The sequence below is a fragment of the Rhinolophus ferrumequinum genome, chromosome 8 (assembly GCF_004115265.2).
Source record: "Rhinolophus ferrumequinum isolate MPI-CBG mRhiFer1 chromosome 8, mRhiFer1_v1.p, whole genome shotgun sequence".
Lineage (NCBI taxonomy): Eukaryota > Metazoa > Chordata > Mammalia > Chiroptera > Rhinolophidae > Rhinolophus > Rhinolophus ferrumequinum.
Genome location: NC_046291.1, coordinates 46904298 through 46926728, shown reverse-complemented (window position 1 = coordinate 46926728; position 22431 = coordinate 46904298). Strand labels below are relative to the sequence as shown.

General features: G+C 35.1%; 1 protein-coding gene across 2 annotated transcripts in view; it reads right to left on the bottom strand.

The window, feature by feature from the left end:
• Positions 1 to 1916: 1916 nt before the first annotated feature.
• The window catches only part of SESTD1 (SEC14 and spectrin domain containing 1), a 139843-nt gene continuing 119328 nt past the window's right edge, over positions 1917 to 22431 (bottom strand). For both annotated transcript variants that reach the window (XM_033112187.1, XM_033112186.1), the window contains exons 11-18: positions 17120 to 17314; positions 16480 to 16594; positions 14863 to 15022; positions 11016 to 11097; positions 10173 to 10295; positions 9266 to 9457; positions 4962 to 5083; positions 1917 to 2632 (exon numbers count right to left, since the gene is read on the bottom strand). In XM_033112187.1, the coding sequence (XP_032968078.1) occupies positions 2503 to 2632; positions 4962 to 5083; positions 9266 to 9457; positions 10173 to 10295; positions 11016 to 11097; positions 14863 to 15022; positions 16480 to 16594; positions 17120 to 17314 (1119 nt within the window). In that variant the 3' untranslated portion in view covers positions 1917 to 2502. The remainder of the gene's footprint in view (positions 2633 to 4961; positions 5084 to 9265; positions 9458 to 10172; positions 10296 to 11015; positions 11098 to 14862; positions 15023 to 16479; positions 16595 to 17119; positions 17315 to 22431) is intronic.

Sequence of the window (22431 nt, the reverse complement as noted above, 5' to 3'; positions counted from 1 at the left end):
CAGATATTGCCTTATTCTACTTTTGTGTAGGCAGGATAGCTTAAGGCATACAAAAATTAACTCATTTGATAAGTAGGTGAGTTGATGGTAGAATTAAGAGCTTCATTACTTACAACCCAGTCCCTTTCTAGCAAAATCTGAATAAAAACATTCTAACTACTCTGACATTCAGTAGAAGAGAGATTGAGTATAACTAAATGTCTACTACATTAGCTAATATCGAAGTATCTAAAATACCAAGTGACTTCATTTTGAATAGATTCACCCATCAGTCAGTCCTAACTTTAGGAAACATATTAAAAACTCACCTCAGACTACAATGTAAGAGGAGTTATTATTAATGCCTACAAAAGACCATTCACATACAGGGGAACTGAGTCACTATTACACAAAAGCAAAGATTTGGGAACAGAAGTTCCACAGATATCTTCCCTCAAAAGAGCTTGTAGTGTAGCAGGTATAGAAATAAACAGTAGTAGCATGTGGTTAGCACCAACATGAAGACTGAAATGGAGCATCACAACAGTTTATACTCGTAGAAGTTAAGCCCTAAAAGATGGAGAAGCTAAGCCCCAAATATAGAAAGAATTTCCTGGATGTTCTCCAAAGCAGTGGCAGCACAAAACAAGACGGAACATTTGAATGTTGCCCTCAGATTTTACGGCATGTTTGACTAGAAAAAAAGGCTACACTTTTAGCCAAAAGTACTCCAAAAGGAGAAAGGTGAAAAATATGACAAATAACTTCATCTAGATTGAAATGTCAAGTAGGTATTTGAAAGTATAGGTTTAGAATTTTGGACCAGCTATGTAACATAGGACATTGAGATGAAATAGAAACCCTACGGATGAGATTCTGAAGCATTCTGAAGACAGAATCTGAGAGCACAGTTTTTTAGATATATTTTAAGATTGATGTGACTGTACTCACACTTATGGCAGATGACAACATCTTCAAGGGAGGAGACACTGTTTAGGAAATGTTGCTCAATGGTGTAAAATGTTGCAGAGATAGAGAAGGACAAGGGATGCAGATGAGAAAAAAATCATTCAATTCAGTAACTGGAAGCCCACTGAGAACACTTTCGCTGCAGTGCTGAGTAAAACCAGACTGCAAGGTGCTGAGCAGTGAGCAACGAGGATGCAGGAGAAATAGATTATGGGGTATTCCAAGAAGTCTGGCAGTGAAGAAGGCGAGAGAAATCAGCAGATTCAGAGGGAGTATTTTACATTGGAGGATACACGAGCATTTTTAAAGATGACAAAAAACATACAATTCTCTGCATAATTTTATGTTGATCACAGACTAAAAAATTATTTTTAATCTTTTTCAAAAACATTTTCTGAAATAAAAACTAACAAAAATCAATTTATACATATTTCACCATTTAAACTTAATATAAACTTAAAAGTACTAGCATTTTACAAATTTTATTTCTAAAAGAATTGTACAGTTTTTGTTATTAGACTACTTCAGAATTTTGCTTCTAGTCAAACATAAGAAATTAAATTTTATTAACAATTACTACTTTAGTTCCAGAAAGATTACTCTGATATAAAGGATTACACTTAATTATGTATGCATTTTTCCCCAGCTCTCCTCCTCCAAAGACAAAGTATATTTAGGGTAGTTAATAATTTGGATAATATTTTTCAAGTTGAAGAAGAGAAAAATTAGAAATAGTGTTCCATTATTCCTAAGTTCTTAAAGATCTAAATTGCTCTTCACAATTATTTTTTTCATAATAAAACATGCTTATTTATTATATATATACATGCTTACATATGAATTTCCTGGCTAAAACACATACAACCAAGTTGAAAAAACAAATATTAAACCATCCTCATAATCTGAAGAATGCCCTTTTTAATAAGGCACTCATGTATAGAAATAGGATATAACCAACAAATTAAATAAGATGTTTAAAAGAAGCCTTTTATTAAGCACAAACTTTTAATACATTATCAATACAAATAGGAAAATTTCAATGAATATGATATATCAAAAATCTGACGGTTTTCTTCATACTGACACAATAAAAGTAATCAATTTTGAAGAAAAATTACAAAGTAAAATTCTGAGGGTATCACTGTTTACTAATAACCATTTACCTATAGTCTAAATTTACTACATCACCTGGGGAGGAAGGGCAACCATTTTTTTATAGAGAGAATTCCTAAACTCTTATTAGCACCATTCAAAGCTTATTATCAGTTGTTCATCTATAAACTGACAGGTCAGGTAAAGCTTTAAAGCAAGTTTTCAGTGCAATGTTTACTGTTCCTTCCTTTAAGATACTTGGAGTCTATGGTCTCAAAGCATGTTAAATAATTATGCCTTGGTAGTTGCAAGGTGTTAACACGTGGAGAAAAATATGCAATGAAAAGAAATGAGGTTTATCTTGGCTGTGAAATGTATCTGAATGTATAGTGACTAATGCTGTAGAATGCCGACGACATGCGGGGTTACTATGAACGCAGATCTGTGGGGAGCTGGTAGCTATTAGCTCTCTGTGGTCATCATTTCGGGATGTCTCAGCTGCTGTCTTTTGAGACTAACTAATTTCATCCTGTCTCTGATGTGTTCTGCAGTAGAAGCCATGTCACTTGGACTCCCAAAATACTGTTCAGTTCTAAAAACCAAAACAAACAGAAAAACCCCAGTCAGATTAACACAAATACACTGACCATAGCGAGTGCAAAGGAAGGAAAAATTATCATAAAAATTATCTCAGTGAAAAGGCATTAGTTCGTTCGCAGACCATACTGTGTATCTTTGAGTAGTAATTCAGTAGGAGAAAACTCTTTTTTAAATGGCATAAAATATATTAAGATATGTTGAGAAAAATGTATTAGTAGTATAAATGTCATCATGTGTACTTAACGAGAATCTAATAAATCAACAAGAATCAACAACATAATCCAGCTATGCAACAATAAATGGAAACAATGAGACACTGGAGATATTCTATTTTTCAGTTTTGGGTCCATACAAATATAAAATTTGTATGTGTACTTCAGGGCTAAGGGCTATGGACACCAATCGTTTAATGTATCTGGAAAGTAAAATATCCATTTAATGTTAGGGTATCATCTGGAATACCTTCAACAGATAAAATCATTTAATTTTATCCTACCTGCAAAGATACTGTACTCAGTATCTTCAGAGTCAAAGAATCTTTTATAGGTAAAAGAGTTTCTGAAGATTATCTGGCAAGCTCTTCATTTTTTAGATCAGAAAACTAAGTTCTAGAAAATTAAATGACTTAACGAAGATCATACAGTGGAAAACCCAAAATTTGGACCTGGGTCTTTAAGCACTGAATCCAGAAAGAACATCCATTTTTTTTACCCCAGGAGAATGTTACAAAAGATAAATCTGAATAATTTTACTGTCAAACAAACTTTACATGTCATAAACACATTATCATATAAAATGGAATAAAATAACTCAATACTGAAGGTTGTAGTTGTGAAATTTGAATATACAGCACTAACTTAGTCTTTTATCTTAAAAGAACGAGGAGATGACACACAGACTATTACTGGGACACAGGAGGAGAAACTCAAGAAAAATATCAGGGACAGCTGTTACTAAGCTAACCTGAGCACAATGGGAGAACTGACAACTGGCTATGAAACACAGAAAAAGGGGCGAGGGCTGTTCTGGAATGGAATGACCAGAAGCACCCCTCTACGATTGTTACTAGCTGAATTTATAAATTTTGAGATTTATTCTCCTTGATACATTGCAGATGTACAACATGACTTAAGGCTACTTCTGATTGTTCTAGTTTAGGTATGACTAGAGATTACATACTAGACTATGAATAACATTCTATGAAGGGAATAAAATTGTATCTTCTCAATATCAATTCCAAATAATCATTTGATGTTCATGACACAGTAGTAGTTGCACTTACTACGTGTCAGATTTGTTTTAAGTAGTTTATATACATTTAGCTCATATAATTCCCCTGGCCGATAATCTGAGGAGGTATGAATATATCCTTATTTTCAGATGAGGAAATTGAGGCACAGGAAAGGTTAAGTGGCTTGCCTAAGGTATCACAGCTAGTTAAGTGGTGGAGCTGAGATTGTAAACCCAAGATATCTGGTTAGAGTCCACAATCCTAACCATTATACTACACTAAAGTGAAAGAGAGATGTATTCAATAATTTGGGTTCTCTATTGTTCGAATTCAATATCCTCTGGATTACCTGTAAATTATTTTCACTGAGAAGATCTAGATCCTCAGGGATAAAGCTCCTTCTGATTCATTTACTGGCCCATTTATTTGCATGAGATCATTTCATATTTTTATTGACTATTTGAAATAGAAAGAAACATGGGAAGCGGGACCCATCGTTTTACAAATGAAAGAATTAGGACTCCACATTGCATAGTGAAAAAAGAGAATGGGTTTGGAGCCAGACAGACCTGGGACTGTACCTTAATTCCATGTAGAAGCTGTGAAATCCTGAGCACCTTACTTAATCTTTCTGAGCCTCAGTTTCTGCATCTGTAAATCAGAAACGATCTGACTAGCCTAGCACTGTTTGGACAAAAGTAATGAAGGTGAACTGTGTAACCTGGTGCCTGACACACACTGAGCTCCCTGAATATCAATCCCCACGCCTTCTCTGAATGACGCCCTAAGGCACCCTCCTCCCTTTTTATCATACCCAAGGCTAGAAGCTAGGATATCAACCTAGTCAGTGATCTTTCTTCTACAAGGAGTCAAGAAGCAACACATTCGATGTAGCAAGTATCAACTGCTACTGTTGCTAAGAACCAAGTTTGCATTTCTTTTCATTTTAAACCAATTTACTGTAGGAACTGAAAATGTGGACCAAAGATAATTGACCTGGCTTTTTTAAAAAAAAGATTTCCCTCTTTTGATGATTTCACTTTAAGACCTTGGTGATAAAAAGACGAAATTACGAAAACATGCACCATACCCATCAGGATAAACTACAGGAACAGTTAATCTGTCCAAAAGTGATTTCCCAACTGCTTCAATTTCGTCAAATTGCTCCTCATCATTAATAGCTTCAGGCTCTTCCGGACACTCTTGCAAAATCTGCAACAAACAAAAGGGCAACGTCAATCAAGAGCCATAGAAAGAGAATCAAGCTCATGCAAACTTAGCAGATTGAAGGTGTTTTTATTTTATTCTTACCATCTTCATGTACACCACTGTATATGATTGATTATTGGCAAAACTGACTCAAGAAATTCAAACAAAATGATATACATAACCCCTACCAATGATATATAATTTGAGTATGAAAAGGTCTATAGTGATTTCAGTAACAAAATAACACTAGACAACTCTTTGGAAAGTAAGCTCAAACTATGCTTAAGAAGTACTCTTTTATTTATTAAGTAACTATTTATTGAACACTTACTATATGTTTATTTAGCAGGTTGGGATGTGAATGAGATGTACATTTTGACGTCTAGGAGCTCATAGATTTCAAAAATGAAAAACACATAAATATAACACAACATATACTCAAAGTACAAACACATAATTGATGTGATGACCCAGTTTATAGCTATTTTAAAAACTGATCAACTGACTTAACTGATTAAGCTGATAAGGTTATAATTCAAATACAGGAATTTCTACAGCCCTTGATAATTTTTCCCCCCTCAACTATTACCATTTAAATATAACTACAAGAAAAAACTGCAAAATTTGGGGAAGAAAAAGAAAATGCAATGTTTATTTTTGCAACTTTTTTTGCATTGTCTTTTCCTTAATCCAATTATGTTTATTTCAGTATTGCTCATAAAAACATCTTTATATTCTAAAATTCCATATTCAATTTAAATATTTCCAAATCATACGATATAATTTATTTATAGTTGTTATATTTATGTATCCTGGTATAAAATAGAACATAGTCAAGGGGAAAATATCTGATAATAGAAGGCTTTACATAGGTTTGCACAACAAAATAACCTTAAATCAAGTTTATTATAAGTATGATAAAGGCCAAGTAGTAGAAAAATAGAAATGTTAATTTTCCATTAAAAAACAACGAACCATATTCAATCTTGTATGATCTTTTTTTTTTAAATTAAATTTATTGGGGTGACAAAGGTTAGTAAAATTACATAGGTTTCAAGTGTACAGTTCTGTAATACATCATCTATATATAACATTGTGTGCTCACCACCCACAGTCAGTTCTGCTTCCATCACCATATATTTGACTCCTTTAACACTCTTCTACCACCTCCATCCCCCCTTACCCTCTGGTAACCACTAAACTGTTGTCTGTGTCTATGAGTTTTTGTTTCTTTGTTTTGTTCCTTTGTTGCTTTCAGTTTTATATCTCACATGAGTGAAGTCATATGGTTCTCGACTTTTTCTGTCTGACTTATTTCGCTTAGCATAATGATCTCAAGATCCATCCATGTTGTCGCAAATCATATTCCTTGACTTCAGCTTGTACTACAAAGCAATAATAATCAAAACAGCATGGTACTGGCAGAAAAACAGACACACAGACCAATGGAATAGAACTGAAAACCCAGAAATAAACCCACATAAATATCGACAGATAATTTTTGACAAAGGAGCCAAAACTATACAATGGAGAAAAGAGTCTCTTCAATAAGTGATACTGGGAAAATTGGAAAGCTACACACAAAATGAATGAAACTAGACTGCTATCTGTCACCATGTACCAAAATTAACTCAAATGAATCAAAGACCTAAACATAAGACCTGAAACAATAAACTGCATAGAAGAAAACAAAGGTACTAAATTTATGGACCTTGGTTTCAAAGAGGATTTTATGAATTTGACCTCAAAGGCTAAAAAGGGAAGTAAAAGCTAAAATAAATAAATGGCACTATATCAAACGAAAAAGCTTCTGAACAGCAAAAGAAACCATCAACAAAACAAAGAGGCAACCAACCGAATGGAAGAAGATATTTGCAAACAACATCTCCGATTAGGGGCTAATATCCAAAATATATAAGGAACTCATATAACTCAACAATGGAAAGACAAACGATCCAATTAAAAAATGGCAGACGACATGCACAGAAACTTCTCCCAAGAAGACATACAAATGGGCAATAGATACATGAAAAAATGCTCAACTTCACTGGTTATTAGAGAAATACAAATCAAAACCACAATGAAATACCACCTCACACTTGTTAGAATGGCTATTAGCAACAAGACAAATAATAACAAGTGTTAGAGAGGCTGTGGAGAAAAAGGAACCCTCATATGCTGTTGGTGGGAATGCAGATTGGTGCAGCCGCTATGGAAAACAGTACGGAGGTTCCTCAAAAAATTAAGAATAGAACCACCATATGACCCAGCAATCCCTCTCCTGGGTATCTACCAAAACAGTCTGAAAACATTTATCTGTAAAGATATATGTACTCCTATGTTCATTGCAGCATTATTTACAGTGGCCAAGACATGGAAACAACTAAAGTGTCTTTTAATAGATGACTGGATAAAGAAGTTGTGGTACATATACACAATGGAATACTATTCTGCCATAAGAAAAGATGAAATATTGCCATTTGCAACAAAATTCTTATATGACCTCTTAAAGATGTCTAGATTTTAAAATATCCTTGCAGATACCTTTAAAAATTTTTCAGTGGTGTTAGAAATAGGGCCAGCAGTCAACCTTGGACGGGAGAGAGAGCTGAAGCAATGTGACTGTGAAAGGTACGGGGGAGCTCCTGGGATGCTGGTAACATTCTGTGTTTGAATAGTGCCCTGATTACACAGGTGAGTTTGCTTTGTGCAAATTAAGCAGAAGGTTTATGATCTGTGTACTATGTTAGTATTATACTTTAATAAATATTTTTCATTAAAATATCAGTGGGTAAACAAGTTAAGCCATGCTGCATACTTCATTCATTGTCATTAGGTCCATTTAAAACTAAAACACTGACCTGCAGAGTTCAGTGACAAGCTCAGAAAGAGTTAACTACCGTGTTTCCCCGAAAATAAGACCTACCCCGAAAATAAGCCCCACTTAAGACGTCAGCCAGACAGACGCATTTAGTACCGTTTCCCTGAAAATAAGACCTAACCAGACAATCAGCCCTAATGTGTCTTTTGGAGTAACAATTAATACAAGACCCGGTCTTATATAAGACCTGGCCTTATAGTATAGTAAAATAAGACGGGGTCTTATATTAATTTTTGCTCCAAAAGACGCATTAGAGCTGATTGTCTGGCTAGGTCTTATTTTTGGGGAAACATGGCATGTTATGACGATGTTCCAGAGGAAGATGACATGACTATATTTGAATAAATGTAGATTGTTGTACATGAAAAAATAAGATATCCCCTGAAAATACGCCCTAACACGTCTTTTGGAGCAAAAATTAATATAAGACCCGGTCTTCTTTTCGGGGAAATACAGTATAAGACCCAGTCTTATTTTCCGGGAAACATGGTATGAATATTTCCCAACAGATGTACTGCCTAATACAGATAGAAACTGCTTAATTCCTAAAGTCCCTGGCAACATCTCTTCTGTTCTACAGATGAGGCAATCACATTTACAACTTAGGTTTCTCGTATCTTAAATGGTATAAAACATACCTACACACAAACTTTCATGGTATGAGATCAAAACAAAGTTAACTACATAATAAAGCTCCTCTTTAGAATGGAAATGTAAGGCCTAGGCACTATAAATTTTCACTGTGCCTAGTTAAGAAAAAAGTCCTATTGAAAATTTACCCAACAAAACTGCGTATTTCATTTCTGGTTTCTGGGACTAATTAATTCATTAAATAATAAATTCTAGAATTAATATATAAAGATAACACATGAAAAAAGGTTTTAATTTTTATTCTCATTTTAGTTGGACAGGCTCTATTTTAAACATTATAAAAAGTGTCCTTTTAAAAAATTTATGGCAATTAGTAGTAGTCACCAAAGCTAAGTTTCCTTTCCTGGCATAACGAATGAAATGGGAGTCATCATCCTAAAGAACGGACAGCACATTTTGGGTATCAGGTTTGGTGACGAGAGAAGCACTGTAGACAGAGGACGACTGAATGATTTTGAATTTCTCCAAACACAGTACTCCACCACTGGTCTGAATTACTAAGAAAATGTGACTTGAACTCTCTAAGACAACCTTTAAATAATGGAATATAATTTTTAAAAAACAGACTAATCACATAATTACATTATTAAAATGAACACATTTTAAACATACAGAATAAATACTACTGCGACTACATTTTTTAAAAAGCGAACCTTTTCGGCATTTGAGTGAAAGGTAATAGCCATTTCCAGCCTATGCACTCTCTCTTCCGATGCTATTGTGAACTGTTTCCATACTCTGTTCAGGCGAGGAAGTGTATCCCCAGATGACCGAGAAGTGCAGCGCAAAGACTGACACAGCACCACAGTGGCCTGGAGCAGCTGTCTTCCATAGTCGTAAGTGCTCTAAAAAGGAAGAAGTAAACATGAAATTATAATAAGAGAATTCTGAGAAGAGGGATGGGAAAGTGTGCGGAGGGCTGTGGCTGCAAGTAAGGTACACTACCAGAAATCAATACTGAATGACTCTACTGTCACTTATTACTACAACTTGTCTGCATGCATAAACAATGAAGAGGAAGCAATACTTTCAGTTTTCGGTAAGTTTCTTTCTGATTGTTTTCACCATCTCACTGGGCTGAATTCCATGGGCCAAAAAGAATGTCTGTTCACTAATTTATCGAGACGAGTGGGTGAAAACGGGAATTTTGTAGTCCATACAGGAAACCACAACTGTTATACTAAGATACTTTTCACAACAACAAAAATCTGTTGTTACGCTAACACTGGTGAGATGCAGAAAGTGTTGTTTCGAATTTACTGATATTAACATTTATTTCGTATTAACTTTTGTGAATGAACAGTTAGTGTGTCTATGTTATATAAGCATGCTATGTTATATAATATAAATCAGAGGGAGCATACAGAACCTGTATTCAGGGAAACACAAACCCTCTCAAGTTTATGCAGCTAGTTTCGATGCACCAGTGGGACATTTTCTTAGTTCTGTGATCTTTCTGGCATAACATAACTAATCTTGGACTTGGAGGGTTAAGCTGCACTATAATCCTGCAGAAAGCTATTCACACACTGAGCTTGTAGAAGATAACCAGTTCTGCACCTGTGCAACATCAACAAATTTTCTATGTTTTTCCAGTAAAACTTTCGTTTCCTGAGCATCATCGCCCAATCTGATGTGGGTCTTCAGCAGAGCATCCAGAAGTTCACTCAGCCATTCTACTGCCTAAATGAAAACAAGTAACAGTGAAGGTGGATTCATAAGTTTTTACTTATTGTATCTCAACACGGTATTTATAAAAATAAAGATTATATCATGTGATTAATTAATCCATTCATTATAATCTAAATTCCTAATAGCTCATTTTATTCAATGTCAAGCTACAGGAATTAATGACTTCTCTTCCCCCTCAAAATCTGTAAAATCTAAAGACAAAATTTATTACAGAGAAGCACTCTTTTAAAGTTAGTATCACATGATTTACATTAATAGACCGTGCATTTATGTAACATAGATCTTACTGAAATCTTATTAGATTTATGCTACCATTTAAAATCATAAATGTCCTTTCTGTCAAGCTGAAATGATATTTTGATGATAAGTACACAAAAACAGCAAATTGTTTATCTAGTTGAAAAACCCTCTTGTGGGTTAAAAAGCAATGTGCTGTCCAGTCTTTATCCTGTGATGTAACTGACAACAAGTCAACAATAATAAATAGTAAATAATCCTAATTTCTAGCTCAATAGAGGATTTCATTGAGAAGTCAAATAAGACCAGCAAGATAACTGGGAATACAAAACTTTACTATTTCAACAGGATAAACTAGAACTTGACTTCATGTTACTTTCTTAGGACCATGGAAAAGTACACTTCTGCTTGTAGTTAGGTGAAATCGATCTTCTAGGAAAAAGCAACTACATAATGTACCTGATTAATCCTTACCTGGGCAGCATCCTCTTCACATTTAAACAACTGTACCATCTGAAGCATCTTTAACCTTCGCACATCTACCATGTCTTCACATCTAATAAACCCAAACATAAATTTAGGACATCATTTTGGTTCTGTTGCTATTATGACACCATCATCTGGCACACATGTTTTATACTATACTAAAATACTTAGTCCTACACTATGGAGACAAATGTATTGTATTGATTTTTAAGAATTTTAAGAATATCTGTATCTATGTCACTCTAAAACCTCAAAATACCTGAACGATGCTGAGTAACAAACCGTCTTAAGAACAGCATGCATTATGCAAAGAACCGAAGCAAAGCAAAAAACACAGTAGTACACTGAAACACAAAGAAATCTCCATTGCCAATTATCATTAAACAAGCTTCAAAGATAAAAATGCAAAGTCTCTCAAAAACTAATTTAGAGGATTTTGTTCAAAGAAATAAAAACATTAACACTTTACATGACTCAGAGTAACATCTAATTTTGAATGAAAGAAACACAAAAAAACTCCATCTATATTCTTAAGAAGGAAAAAAAAACTCCACTGATCTCTAGGTGTAGAGAAACAAAATTATTTTTATTTCATTTCTTTTTAATTTTACTGCGGTCTGCCCAAAAAACATACAGATTAAACTTTCAAGCTGACTCAACCTAATTCAGCTCTGATCCATTCCCTTCATTCCCATGCAATCCCATGTACTTTAGGTGAGAAGGAGGAGTCTGACCACGGTCCCAAATACCAGTAACAAGTTAACCAGGAGGCACTGGACCCCACTACAGTGGATGTTCTTAAAGAAAGCTTAACAATAATACAGACATCACTGTCACAAGGCTATTTTTATAAGGATGCCCTCAATAAAAGTGTATAGCATACTGCCAAAATGCAAATTAAAGGAATTCTACAAGGGACCACAGGGAAGTGATGATAATAGTAATTTTTAAAACCTGAAGCTCAAAAACAATGTGAGATACTCTAACGATAAAGATGATATCATACATGTATTCAACACATATTGTCAAGTATTGAAAAATGTGCTTGAAAAAATAAGATGTGGTCTTACCATTAAGGTAGTCCCATTTGGAAAGAAGGATGTGTAAATAAACAAAGTGATAAATGTTACTGTACAACTGTGCAAAGTAATTATGAGAGCTGGGAGGAACAAGTGACTAACTAGTGTTAAAAATCTAAAGACACTTCCAAAGGTAAATATCCCTGAGTCTTGAGGAGTAAGAAGGAATCCACAAGGCAGAACATAAGGAAAGAAGCAGTCTAAGTCATGGATGCATGAAACAACATGATGCATTCAGGAAAATGAAAATAACTGTGTGGTTTTGTGGGAAAGTTACAGGAGATGAAGCTTGGCTCATGCAGAATTGGATTATGGTCTCCTACACTATTTCAAGGAGACTGAACTTCATCTGAGAAAACAGGAGGTCACTGAGAGGGGTTTTATACAAGGAAACCGTGTAATTAAATGTGGACAAAGAAATGTTGAATCCTGAACAAAGAAACGTTCAGGATTCCGAGCCAGCGGAGCGTGGATGTTTGACTAGACCGTAGGGATGAGGATGAGTAAGGATTAGGGTATGTCCCAAGTGTGGTAGCCGATGGTAACCTGAACCTAGATCGGACATGAAAGGAGAAGAGTTAAGTTTGGGGAAGAAGATTCCAGTCTGGACCTATTAGGTTTGAGGCGTGTATGGGGCATCCAGATGGAGACACTCAGTAGGCAAGTGGAATTGCGGGTCTAAAGCACAGGAGACAGGTTTGCACCAGAGCTGTTAACTACTCAGCCACGATCCTCTTAAAGGACGTCATTAGCGTAGCGAGACTCTCCAGGAAGAACACACAGACAGAGAAGAAGATGTGGCTTCAGAACAAACCCTGGAAGCAGTGACATCAGCTAGAGGACAAGAAAACAGTGCAGACTGAAAAGAAAGGGCCAGGAGTAGCATCACGAGGGTGTTTTCAAAGAAGATAAGGTTGTTCTCTCTCAGTTTCAAGAGAGAGATATTCAGTTGTGTCCCGTGCTGTTCAGAGTGATGAAGTAAGGTCAGGACTAAAAGCGTCCCTGGATTTTGAGCCAGATCAAGTGTTTATCACATACGGCAATTACAAGTCACTGGTGACATCAGGAAGAGCACATTCAGTGAAATGGTAAGAGTAAAAGTCAGACCGAGAAAGGCTGGAAAAAAGCCAATCGGAGGTAGTGAGGAAGTATCATGAGTGTCGATGAGACCTTCAAACGACTTCGTTGTTGGGAAGGAGAGCTCTGGGGCTAGAAGACAAAGAATTGAAGAGGGAAGGTATATGCGTGTATATAACTGTTTAACTTTAAAAAAAATAGCAGCAATGTAAGCATTTAAATGATAGACAGGGATCAGAGTAGAGAACGGGAGTTAATGGCGTGAGGAGACGTGAGGATACACGGAAAGATCGGCTCTGATAAGAGCAGGGCTGTATCATCATTTGTGACGAGAATGAATAATGAAATAAATAAATTTGCAGATATGAGGGTAGAAGGAATTTCTGCCTGATGGCTACTTTCTCTGTGATATAGGAGGAGTTTTTGTAGGTTTTGTAGATGACCCTAAAATTTCTAAATGTGCAAAAATTTTATACAACCATGCTAGATTGTGTATACATGCACAAGATTAATTTAATCCTTTACTTTGCAATACAGTCGGCCCTCCATATATCTGTGGGTTCCGCATCTGTGGATTCAACCAACTGTGGATCAAAAATATTTGGGGGGAAAAATGTTACACTGTTGCTAACATGTATTATGTAGTGAAAATTTTAGCGATTTTTTTCAGGAATGAAGAACTTTTATAGTGCCCTTACTCAGTGGTTTCATGGAGTGCTCTGTAAGTGAAAAAGCACGTCGTTTTTTGGACAGATTTAGAATAAATAAAACAGAATGAATGTACTGTACAGAGTTTAACATTGAAAATACTCAAAAAAATGTTACTTTGTTGCTGACGTGTACTATGTAGTTAGGCCTATGATGACTGCATCTATACTGAACACATACAGACTTGTTTTTCTTATTATTCCCTAAATAACACAGTATAACAACTATTTCCAAATCATTTTCATTGTGTTAGGTATTATAAGGAATCTAGAGATGATTTAAAGTATGTGAGAGGATGTACACAGATTATAAGCAAATACTATACCATTTTATATAAGGGACTTAAGCATCCGTGGATTTGGGTATCCATGGGCTGAAGAGGGAGTCCGGGACCAATCCCCCTCGGATGTGGAGGGACGACTATACTTTACAGTTGTTATTGCAAATTGAGTTTTCAAAGAACCCATTAAATTCCTAGCTCTCTATTAAATGAAACTAAACATGATCTTACCCTTACCCACCTTACGTATCATCTTCCTCTAATAAACATTAGAGTCTATAGTCTAATCCTACTACCACAAATATGAAAACAATGGATATATGACAATGACAGATTTAGTGGTGACTAAACCAAATAAAAATGGAAAAGCAAAATTCCCCCAAAAAAGGTTTTCCTAAAAGACAGAAGAGTCATATAGCTACACTAGGGATATGGAATGTAAAGTACTTGAGTGTAACTGAAATTTTTACTACTGAATTAAAAGGGAAATGGTACCCATTAATCGAACAAATTGTCATTATTTGTCAGTACAATTATATACAATAATTATTACATTAACCAAAAACTTAACTACATACCTACTATATAACAAGTAAGAAATTTTAGTTGGAATGAAAAATACACATTTCATCACTTTTCATTTTAATTATGTTGTCTTAGCAAAAAAATAACATTAACAGTCAAACTTTGCCTTTGTTTCCTAAGCTGCATATCTTCCATCACTCCTTGTATGTGGTCCACATTTTCTTTATTTTCAATGGTTACATCCTTTCCATAGGCCCAGGATGCCTGATTGGAGATCTGATCCAGAAGACCTTGACCTTTTTCACGCAAACCTTGCAATCCTACATCTAAAACAAAAGTTACTAGATTTAATCTCTTAAACAATGGAGGTGGCTTTCCCACCCTCAAGTAAACCTTCTCAGCAGATACTGTACTTGGATTCCAAGTATAACAACTCTGTACATTAAACTATCTTGGAATGGAGTCCTCTAAATATTGCAAGCAAAAAAAAAAAACAAAAAAACAAAAAAACCCTTTAAATGTAACTGTAACTGGAGTTTCCTCTCATGCCAAATTCTCCTTAAAGAGAATTTCCAAAAGCTGAATTTCCATAGGTAGTAATTACTTTTCAAAACTGAAAGCAGGAAGTGTGAGAATTTCTATTCTGACAAGTAAGAGGTTTCAAATTTTTTCTTTCTACTTTTATGTTGTCCAATTTTTAGGAGAATAGGGCAAATATTTTGTTCAAAAAATAAGTGTATAAGTTGCAAGATTTCAAAATAATCACGTATTACCACTGCTAAAGGACGCTGAACATTTTGAGTATAGGCACTACCCAGCTTACACCCAATAAGAAGCAACACTTAGTATATGTTTAAATACTACAAATTAGATAAGAATACAGGAATTTTTTTTTCTTTTTTAAAGAAAATGTGTGGCTCAAGAAAACTTCTGACATTTTGAAACAAATTTCATTTGACATATTAAATACTAAAGTATGTATTACGCACACCCTATGCTAAAATAAAAAAGGCTAGAAACAAGTGAAATGCCAATACAAATATGATTTTTCAAATCCATTCCTCCAAGTCCTTTTCAATAATTAATTTGGTTCAATCACGTGTCACCATTTTCTATTACATCTCTGTGTTAGGCTCTGCTTCCTCTCCATTCCTCTTTGCCTTCCTGTCTCACTCAATCCACCCTTGCATCCCATTTTTACATCCAGCATCCACCTCTCCAGTCATGACCTTGGGAAAATTACTGTATTTTCCACTATACCAAATTTTAAAAGGGCTTAAAGTCAAGTGAGAGAACTAGCTTAATAAAATTGGACCATCCTCCCCTTAGAGTATTAATCTTGGCTATATTCCCTGTCTGGAGAAACAAATGCACAGAACGAAACCAACTATTTTTTCACAGGTTAGGCTATAGCAACAACAAAAATCATTGCATTAAACACAGTTTTGGGCATACAGGGCTTACCACAGAACACTTCACAGCTAATCACAGTTTACGCATGCACTACAAATAACTGCTCATAGTATATGCAAGACATAGCACCTGTAGATATAGCTGGGTAAACAAGAAAGGCTAAAGGCCCAATGAAGGAAGAGTGACTGACCAACAATGAAAAGTAAACAGTTTAGTATAAATTACACCCTTCAAGGGAATAAAACTTTTTATACTATTTTTCCAGTGTTTCCTGTAAATAGTTACAATTAGTTCAGTATAAGTCTGACCATGCTAATTATATATTTTTAAAAAGAACCCTTATGTTTCAGCATTTTTAAAATCTGCTTACCAACACTTTTCAGCTTCTCTTCAAGCAGTTTTAAAGTTTGCTGAATCGATGCTCCATCAGCTGGTGCTACATCTACGCACAACATCCCTAATAAGCCATCCAACTGCTGAGACAACTAAAGCAGAGGGACACCAAAGAGATAACCCTGATGTAATCAGCATCTAAAGTGTTTAATGATTAATGAGGTTTATAGCTAATGAGGTTATCACAATTATACTTGAAAAAGACTATGCTGTTAAGAGACAAGAACGAATAATTAGAATACATGTCATCTGAAAGACAGAACACATAAATGCATGCACCAGGGAGACAAAGAAATACATCCAGGTCAGCAGAATGTAAACAAAGTATTGAAACTTCCATGTCAATGTATGTTATAAAGCATAAACATTGAGAAACAATCGAAATAAAATGTATATATTAGGTTGGGACACTCTATTTAGACAAAAAAGGTTTAGTTGCATGCAGATTGACTTAAAAATAAGAAAATCAACCAAAGAATTTTATCTCATTTCCCCCACCAGTACATTATTTTATTGTTCCAGAAATATAATTAGGAGACATGCAAACCTGCAAAAATTATGTGCAGATAAGTGTTCAGATAATTTGAAGAAAAGAAAAGCAATCAGAGTACACTTACATCTTGGGCAACACCGTGAAATTCAAGAGCTGCTTGTAAGAGATTCTGCCTGAACTCCAGCTGACTGGCCTGTCGGTAACAAACATCACTAAGTTGTTGCTGCAGCGACTTCAGTTCCACGAGGTCTTCCTCATCCCCAGCATTTAAGAGAGCTGCGATTTGCTGATTAAGCTCCACATACACTGCAAACCATTCCTACAATGGAGAGACAATGAAAAGTAAATTAAGGATAAAATTAGTTTCTGGAGAACTACATTACATTTTATAATTCCTCCAGCTACACTAAGTAGCATACAGGAGAATTCTCCTAGGCAAATTATTTTAAATGGCGGATGGAAAGACCCCAAACCCCAAATCTTCCACTGCAATCACTGGAACTCACTCCTGCCCATAGCAAAATCTCTGACACCCTCATCCTGGCCTCTTTCTTATTTTACGTGAAAACTGTCCACCCTCAGAGAAAGCAGTTAGCCCTGCAGCTCTCCTAACTTATTGCTGGTTTTGTTTCCACAGCTGACATACCACATGCCTGGAGAGGAGGGGGGTAGAAGGAAGGCAGCTTCATTCCTCTTTCCAGATCACATCCTCTCCCTCTCCTCTCAAAAACCACATCTCCTTTGAAGTGCATGCCGTCCGATTACACCTTTCCAACCTTTCCTGTTGCATGCCCTCATCCAGGGTCTTTAGCAATGGTCACTGCCTCCTCTCAGTGCCAGCCTTCTTACTGGCTTCCACCGCATACACATCTACCCAGCACTGAACTCTCAGTGCCTTGACTCCCTCGCTCACTTCCGACGATCTTGTCCTTATCCCACATCCGCTACCCACTCCAAATAGACATAAAATCCTGTCGTTAGGATATACTACTGAACAGCTCCCAAAAATCTCAATTTGAAGGATCCCACTCTCTCACCACCAGATACTAAGTCTCCAGTCACATCCTTTAGTATATTCACTCCTATAGCCCCATAGGGTCCACCAATCCATTTATCTCAGCATGTTCTACTGTGCAGCACTGAAGAGTCCTCACTTCTCTTCTTGATCAGAGGCCACAAACACCTCCCAGGGCACAACCCATGCCCATATCCTACTCTCCGTCCTTCCATCAGATTCACCTGTCAAACCTCAGACCTGCTTTCTTTGCTTACCGTACCTACACCAGAGCAGCTAAACATGGCTAAGTAAACACCACCATGCAGATAGGTGTCTTTTAAAGTTATGATTAAATAACCTCAAATGGCCTTTAGCGATCCTATTACATTTCTCTCATCATTTTACTTTTCCGTTCCCATGATTACGTTTTTTCCACTCCTTAAGTCTCCAACTTCCTTTTCAATTCTTTACTCTCAACCAAAACTCTAACTTATCAATACACTAGGAAGCAATCAGAAGAGAATGCTCTCATCTTACCAACAAATCTATGACCTTCCTGCTTTTGCAGCCCTATACTTTGCACTCTCTACTGTAGTAACGGATGACTTGTTCCTGCTTCAAAGTCCAATCACTTCACTACGTCTTATATACTATCCTCTGTGGCCCGTAGCAGGTTTTGCTCTTATAATTATCTTCTCCCTTTGCCATTATCAATTCTTCCTTTTCAACTCGGTTATTTCCATTAGCACACAAATAATTTGTAGTATCTTATATTGGTGCAAAAGTAATTGCAGTTTTTGCAATTAACCTTTTAAACCGCTATTACTTTTGCACCAACCTAAAATAAAACAGAATATACACTTAGGATATGGTCATCTTACTATATATAAACCTCAATTTTTAAAAAAGACCCACAAACCTCCCTTAAAGGAGTTCTCTATACTTATTCTATCTTCATTTCCTATTCTCTTTTTAACCCACTGTGATCAGGATTTTGTCCTTCCCACTCTTATGAAATCAATTGTTGAATTATCAGTCTTTATCTTACTGGACCTCTCAGCCTCATTTGACAAAAAGGACCAATTCCAGCTCCTTGAAAGGCGTTTTTCTCTTGTTTCCGGAGACAAACAGCTCCTTTTTGGCCTCCTCTGCTGGCTGTCCTTCCTCTACTTGCCTTCTACCTTTAGGAGTGACTCAGGGTTCAGTTTTCCAAAGGCTCTTTGCTTCTAAATCAATACTCACTGGGCTGGGATGATTTCACCTAGTCCAATGCCTTTAAATGACATCTATAGGTTTCTAACTCCCAAATTAATACCCTCAACCCCTCTGCTGAACCCTAGATACTCATACCCAACTGTCTACTAGCCACCTCAACAGATGATGTTTAGATATTTAAAATTTAACCTGTCCCCAAAGATACTGATTTTCCAGCCTCCCAACCTACTTCTCTCCCAGTCTTCCCCATCTTAAAACTAGGTGCTAAGGCTAAATATCTGATTCTGCTTCCAAGAGCAAGTCTTGCTGGCTCAACCCATGAATCTGAAGATTTCTCATCAGTTCTGCTGCCTCCACTCTACTGGCCTCCTGTCTTCCTATTTCACTGTCCCTACTCCCTCCTCTCCAAACAATAGCCAGCGATCTTTTAAAAACGTAAATCAATTCTTGGCTAAGAAATTTCAGTTCATTTTAAGCTTTATTTCTGAATTATGCTTTATGAAAATTTAAACCTTAGTATTTGACAGAGTGCTTTAATACAACATGGTATGTTAAAAAGTTTCTCCAAATTCTACTATTAAGCAATCAGTATACTAGAAATCTGTCGTTATAATTTGTAAGACCTCAGAAATTACAATACATGTTTTAAAGTGTTGACTTCTATTTACAGACAGCAAAGAAAGCTTTTAATAAAATGTCAGAATGTCTTAAACATCATAAGCTAATATACTCATCCTGCATCTACCTATTTTCAAGGTTACAATGCAGCGCCACCTATTGGTTAAAATGGTGCAATATTCTTTTGTAAACTAGAATGAAAAATTTCAAATCTATTCAAAAATGTAAAGACAGCACAGTTCACCTTTGAACAACATGGATTTTAACTGCATGGGTTCACCTATACACAGGCTTTTTTTATTTTCAATAAATAACCGTAAATGTATTTTCTCTTCCTTATGATTTTCTTAGCATTTTCTTTTCTCTAGCTTACAAGACTACAGCATATAATACATACACAAAATATGTGTTAATCGACTGTTTACAATATTGGTTAAGGCTTAAGATCAACAGTAGGCAATTAGTAGTTAAATTCTGGGGGAATCAAAAGTTATATGCAGATTTTCGACTGAGAAGTGGGGGAAGGGAGTTTTAAGGGTGAATTATATAATAAAACCCCATATACCGTCCAACTTTAATTTATCAACTCACGGCCAATCCTGTTTCATCTATACTCCCATCCAATCAGTCCCCACCTCCCAATTTTAATACAAATTTCATCATTTAAAGAAATGAGGTGATAAGCCATCAATGTTTCTTTGGGCACCATGTCTATGAATGCAGACATCAATGTATGTGCATAAGAAAAAAAAGAATGCTACATCTTAAGCAAGTTCATGAAATTTAGTAGCTTTCTCTGAAAGAGGGAGAGATCTCATCTGAATATCAAAAGATTGGTGTTTTAACTTTTGTCCAGCTACCCACTGATTAAAAATGTGACTAAAAACTGTAATCTCCCAGTTTCTTCATCTATAAAATAAGGTGATTGGTACTAGAATAATCTATAAGATCCCTTCCTATTCAAAAGTTCTGTAATTTTACATTGATTTACATTATAATTTAAGCAAACAGCCATCCATAAGCAATTTGTTTCCTTAAGTTGATTTTAGAACCTTATAAATAAAAATACAAAAACAAACATCTAAACACAGGAATCTCTATGTATACCATTTGTAATTTCATCCACAGTATATGCAATATAAAATGTACTTTTCAATATACATTTTTGTACATATAGTTATACTTCTTTTGTGAACTTCTTTACAGTATGTATATAATCCAATTTTTTAAACTTCTTTATAATGTATGCAAGTACATATAAAATTCAATTTCTAACTACATTTATTCCTCTTGGTATCTTTAAAATACAGATAAATCTTTATCCCATCTTTAAAATATAGATAAATACATGTGTCCTTATTTAAAGGAGTTTTGGATACTTTCATAACTTCATTTTCTAGAGGAAGTCTACAATATTCTATAGTAAATACTATTTTCAAGAACTAAAAAGGAGGACAAATTATAGAATACACTCATTCTATAGTAACATGCTCCACGAACAATCCACAGGGTTCAAATAAATCACAATCTATGTAAAAAATATCAACAGCATTAAGTTATTTAAAAGTACCAAGAATATTAAAATATTATAATCTCAGGAACAGAGGTTGGAAGTTAAATACAAATTATGCAATGTTTCTTTTTAACATAAAAGGAAAAACCACTACGTTGGAACCTGTGAAATGCAGAAAATGTATTGATTTTTCAATTATGGAATTTCATTTTTAAGTCTCTTACAAATACTAATTAATATATGATTCTAAATCTTGTGATACCTCTTACTTATATTATTTTCTCAGCTAGATTACAATTCCTGTAGGGTAGAGTATGTATTTTATCTGCCAATATTACTGATCATTAAAGCTGATTTGGGGAAAATTACCAAGGAAACTAAACAGAATGGTATATAGTAAAAAAGAAAATAATTATGTCAGATGTTGTTAAAATACACCTCTAATAAAGAGCAAATGATTCTTGGTTAACAATTTAAATTTATTCCCGAGAAAAGCATTGCCAATATTTATTCCTTAATCTCATTTAGTTAAAAATGTACATTCACTAATACTATCCAACTTTTAATTCCCACTTCAACTAGTGAAGCTGAAGGGGGAAAAAAAGAATTACAGAACTATAATGTCCAAATGATCCTTAAGTCTCATCTGGGTCCAGAGTTTAATGTTATTATTGATCAAATATTTTTAATACTGTTCTCCTTTGTTGTGCATTTAGACCCTGGAGGTCAAGATGCCTATTATATTCACCTTTAACACACTTTTTTTTTTCAATTAATAAATAAATCCAATCAGATCAATTCTGATCACTTGGAGTTGCCTTTGGAGGGGGACTGGCTTCTTTTATTACCTGTTTATGGGGAAATGTTTTATTCCTCATATTATGTATAGGATGAATACTGTGTGTAAACCCATCAATTATTTAAGACAGATAAACTAAGGATAGAAATTAATGGATTCAAATTTTAGTTTTCCAATTTTCTAGTCAATCTATTTTAAAATTACCATAAAACGCAGTACAACTTGGCGGAAGAAAGGGGTGAGCAAATTGATCCACAAACTGGATGATCATTTTATCAATAATGAAGAATTAAC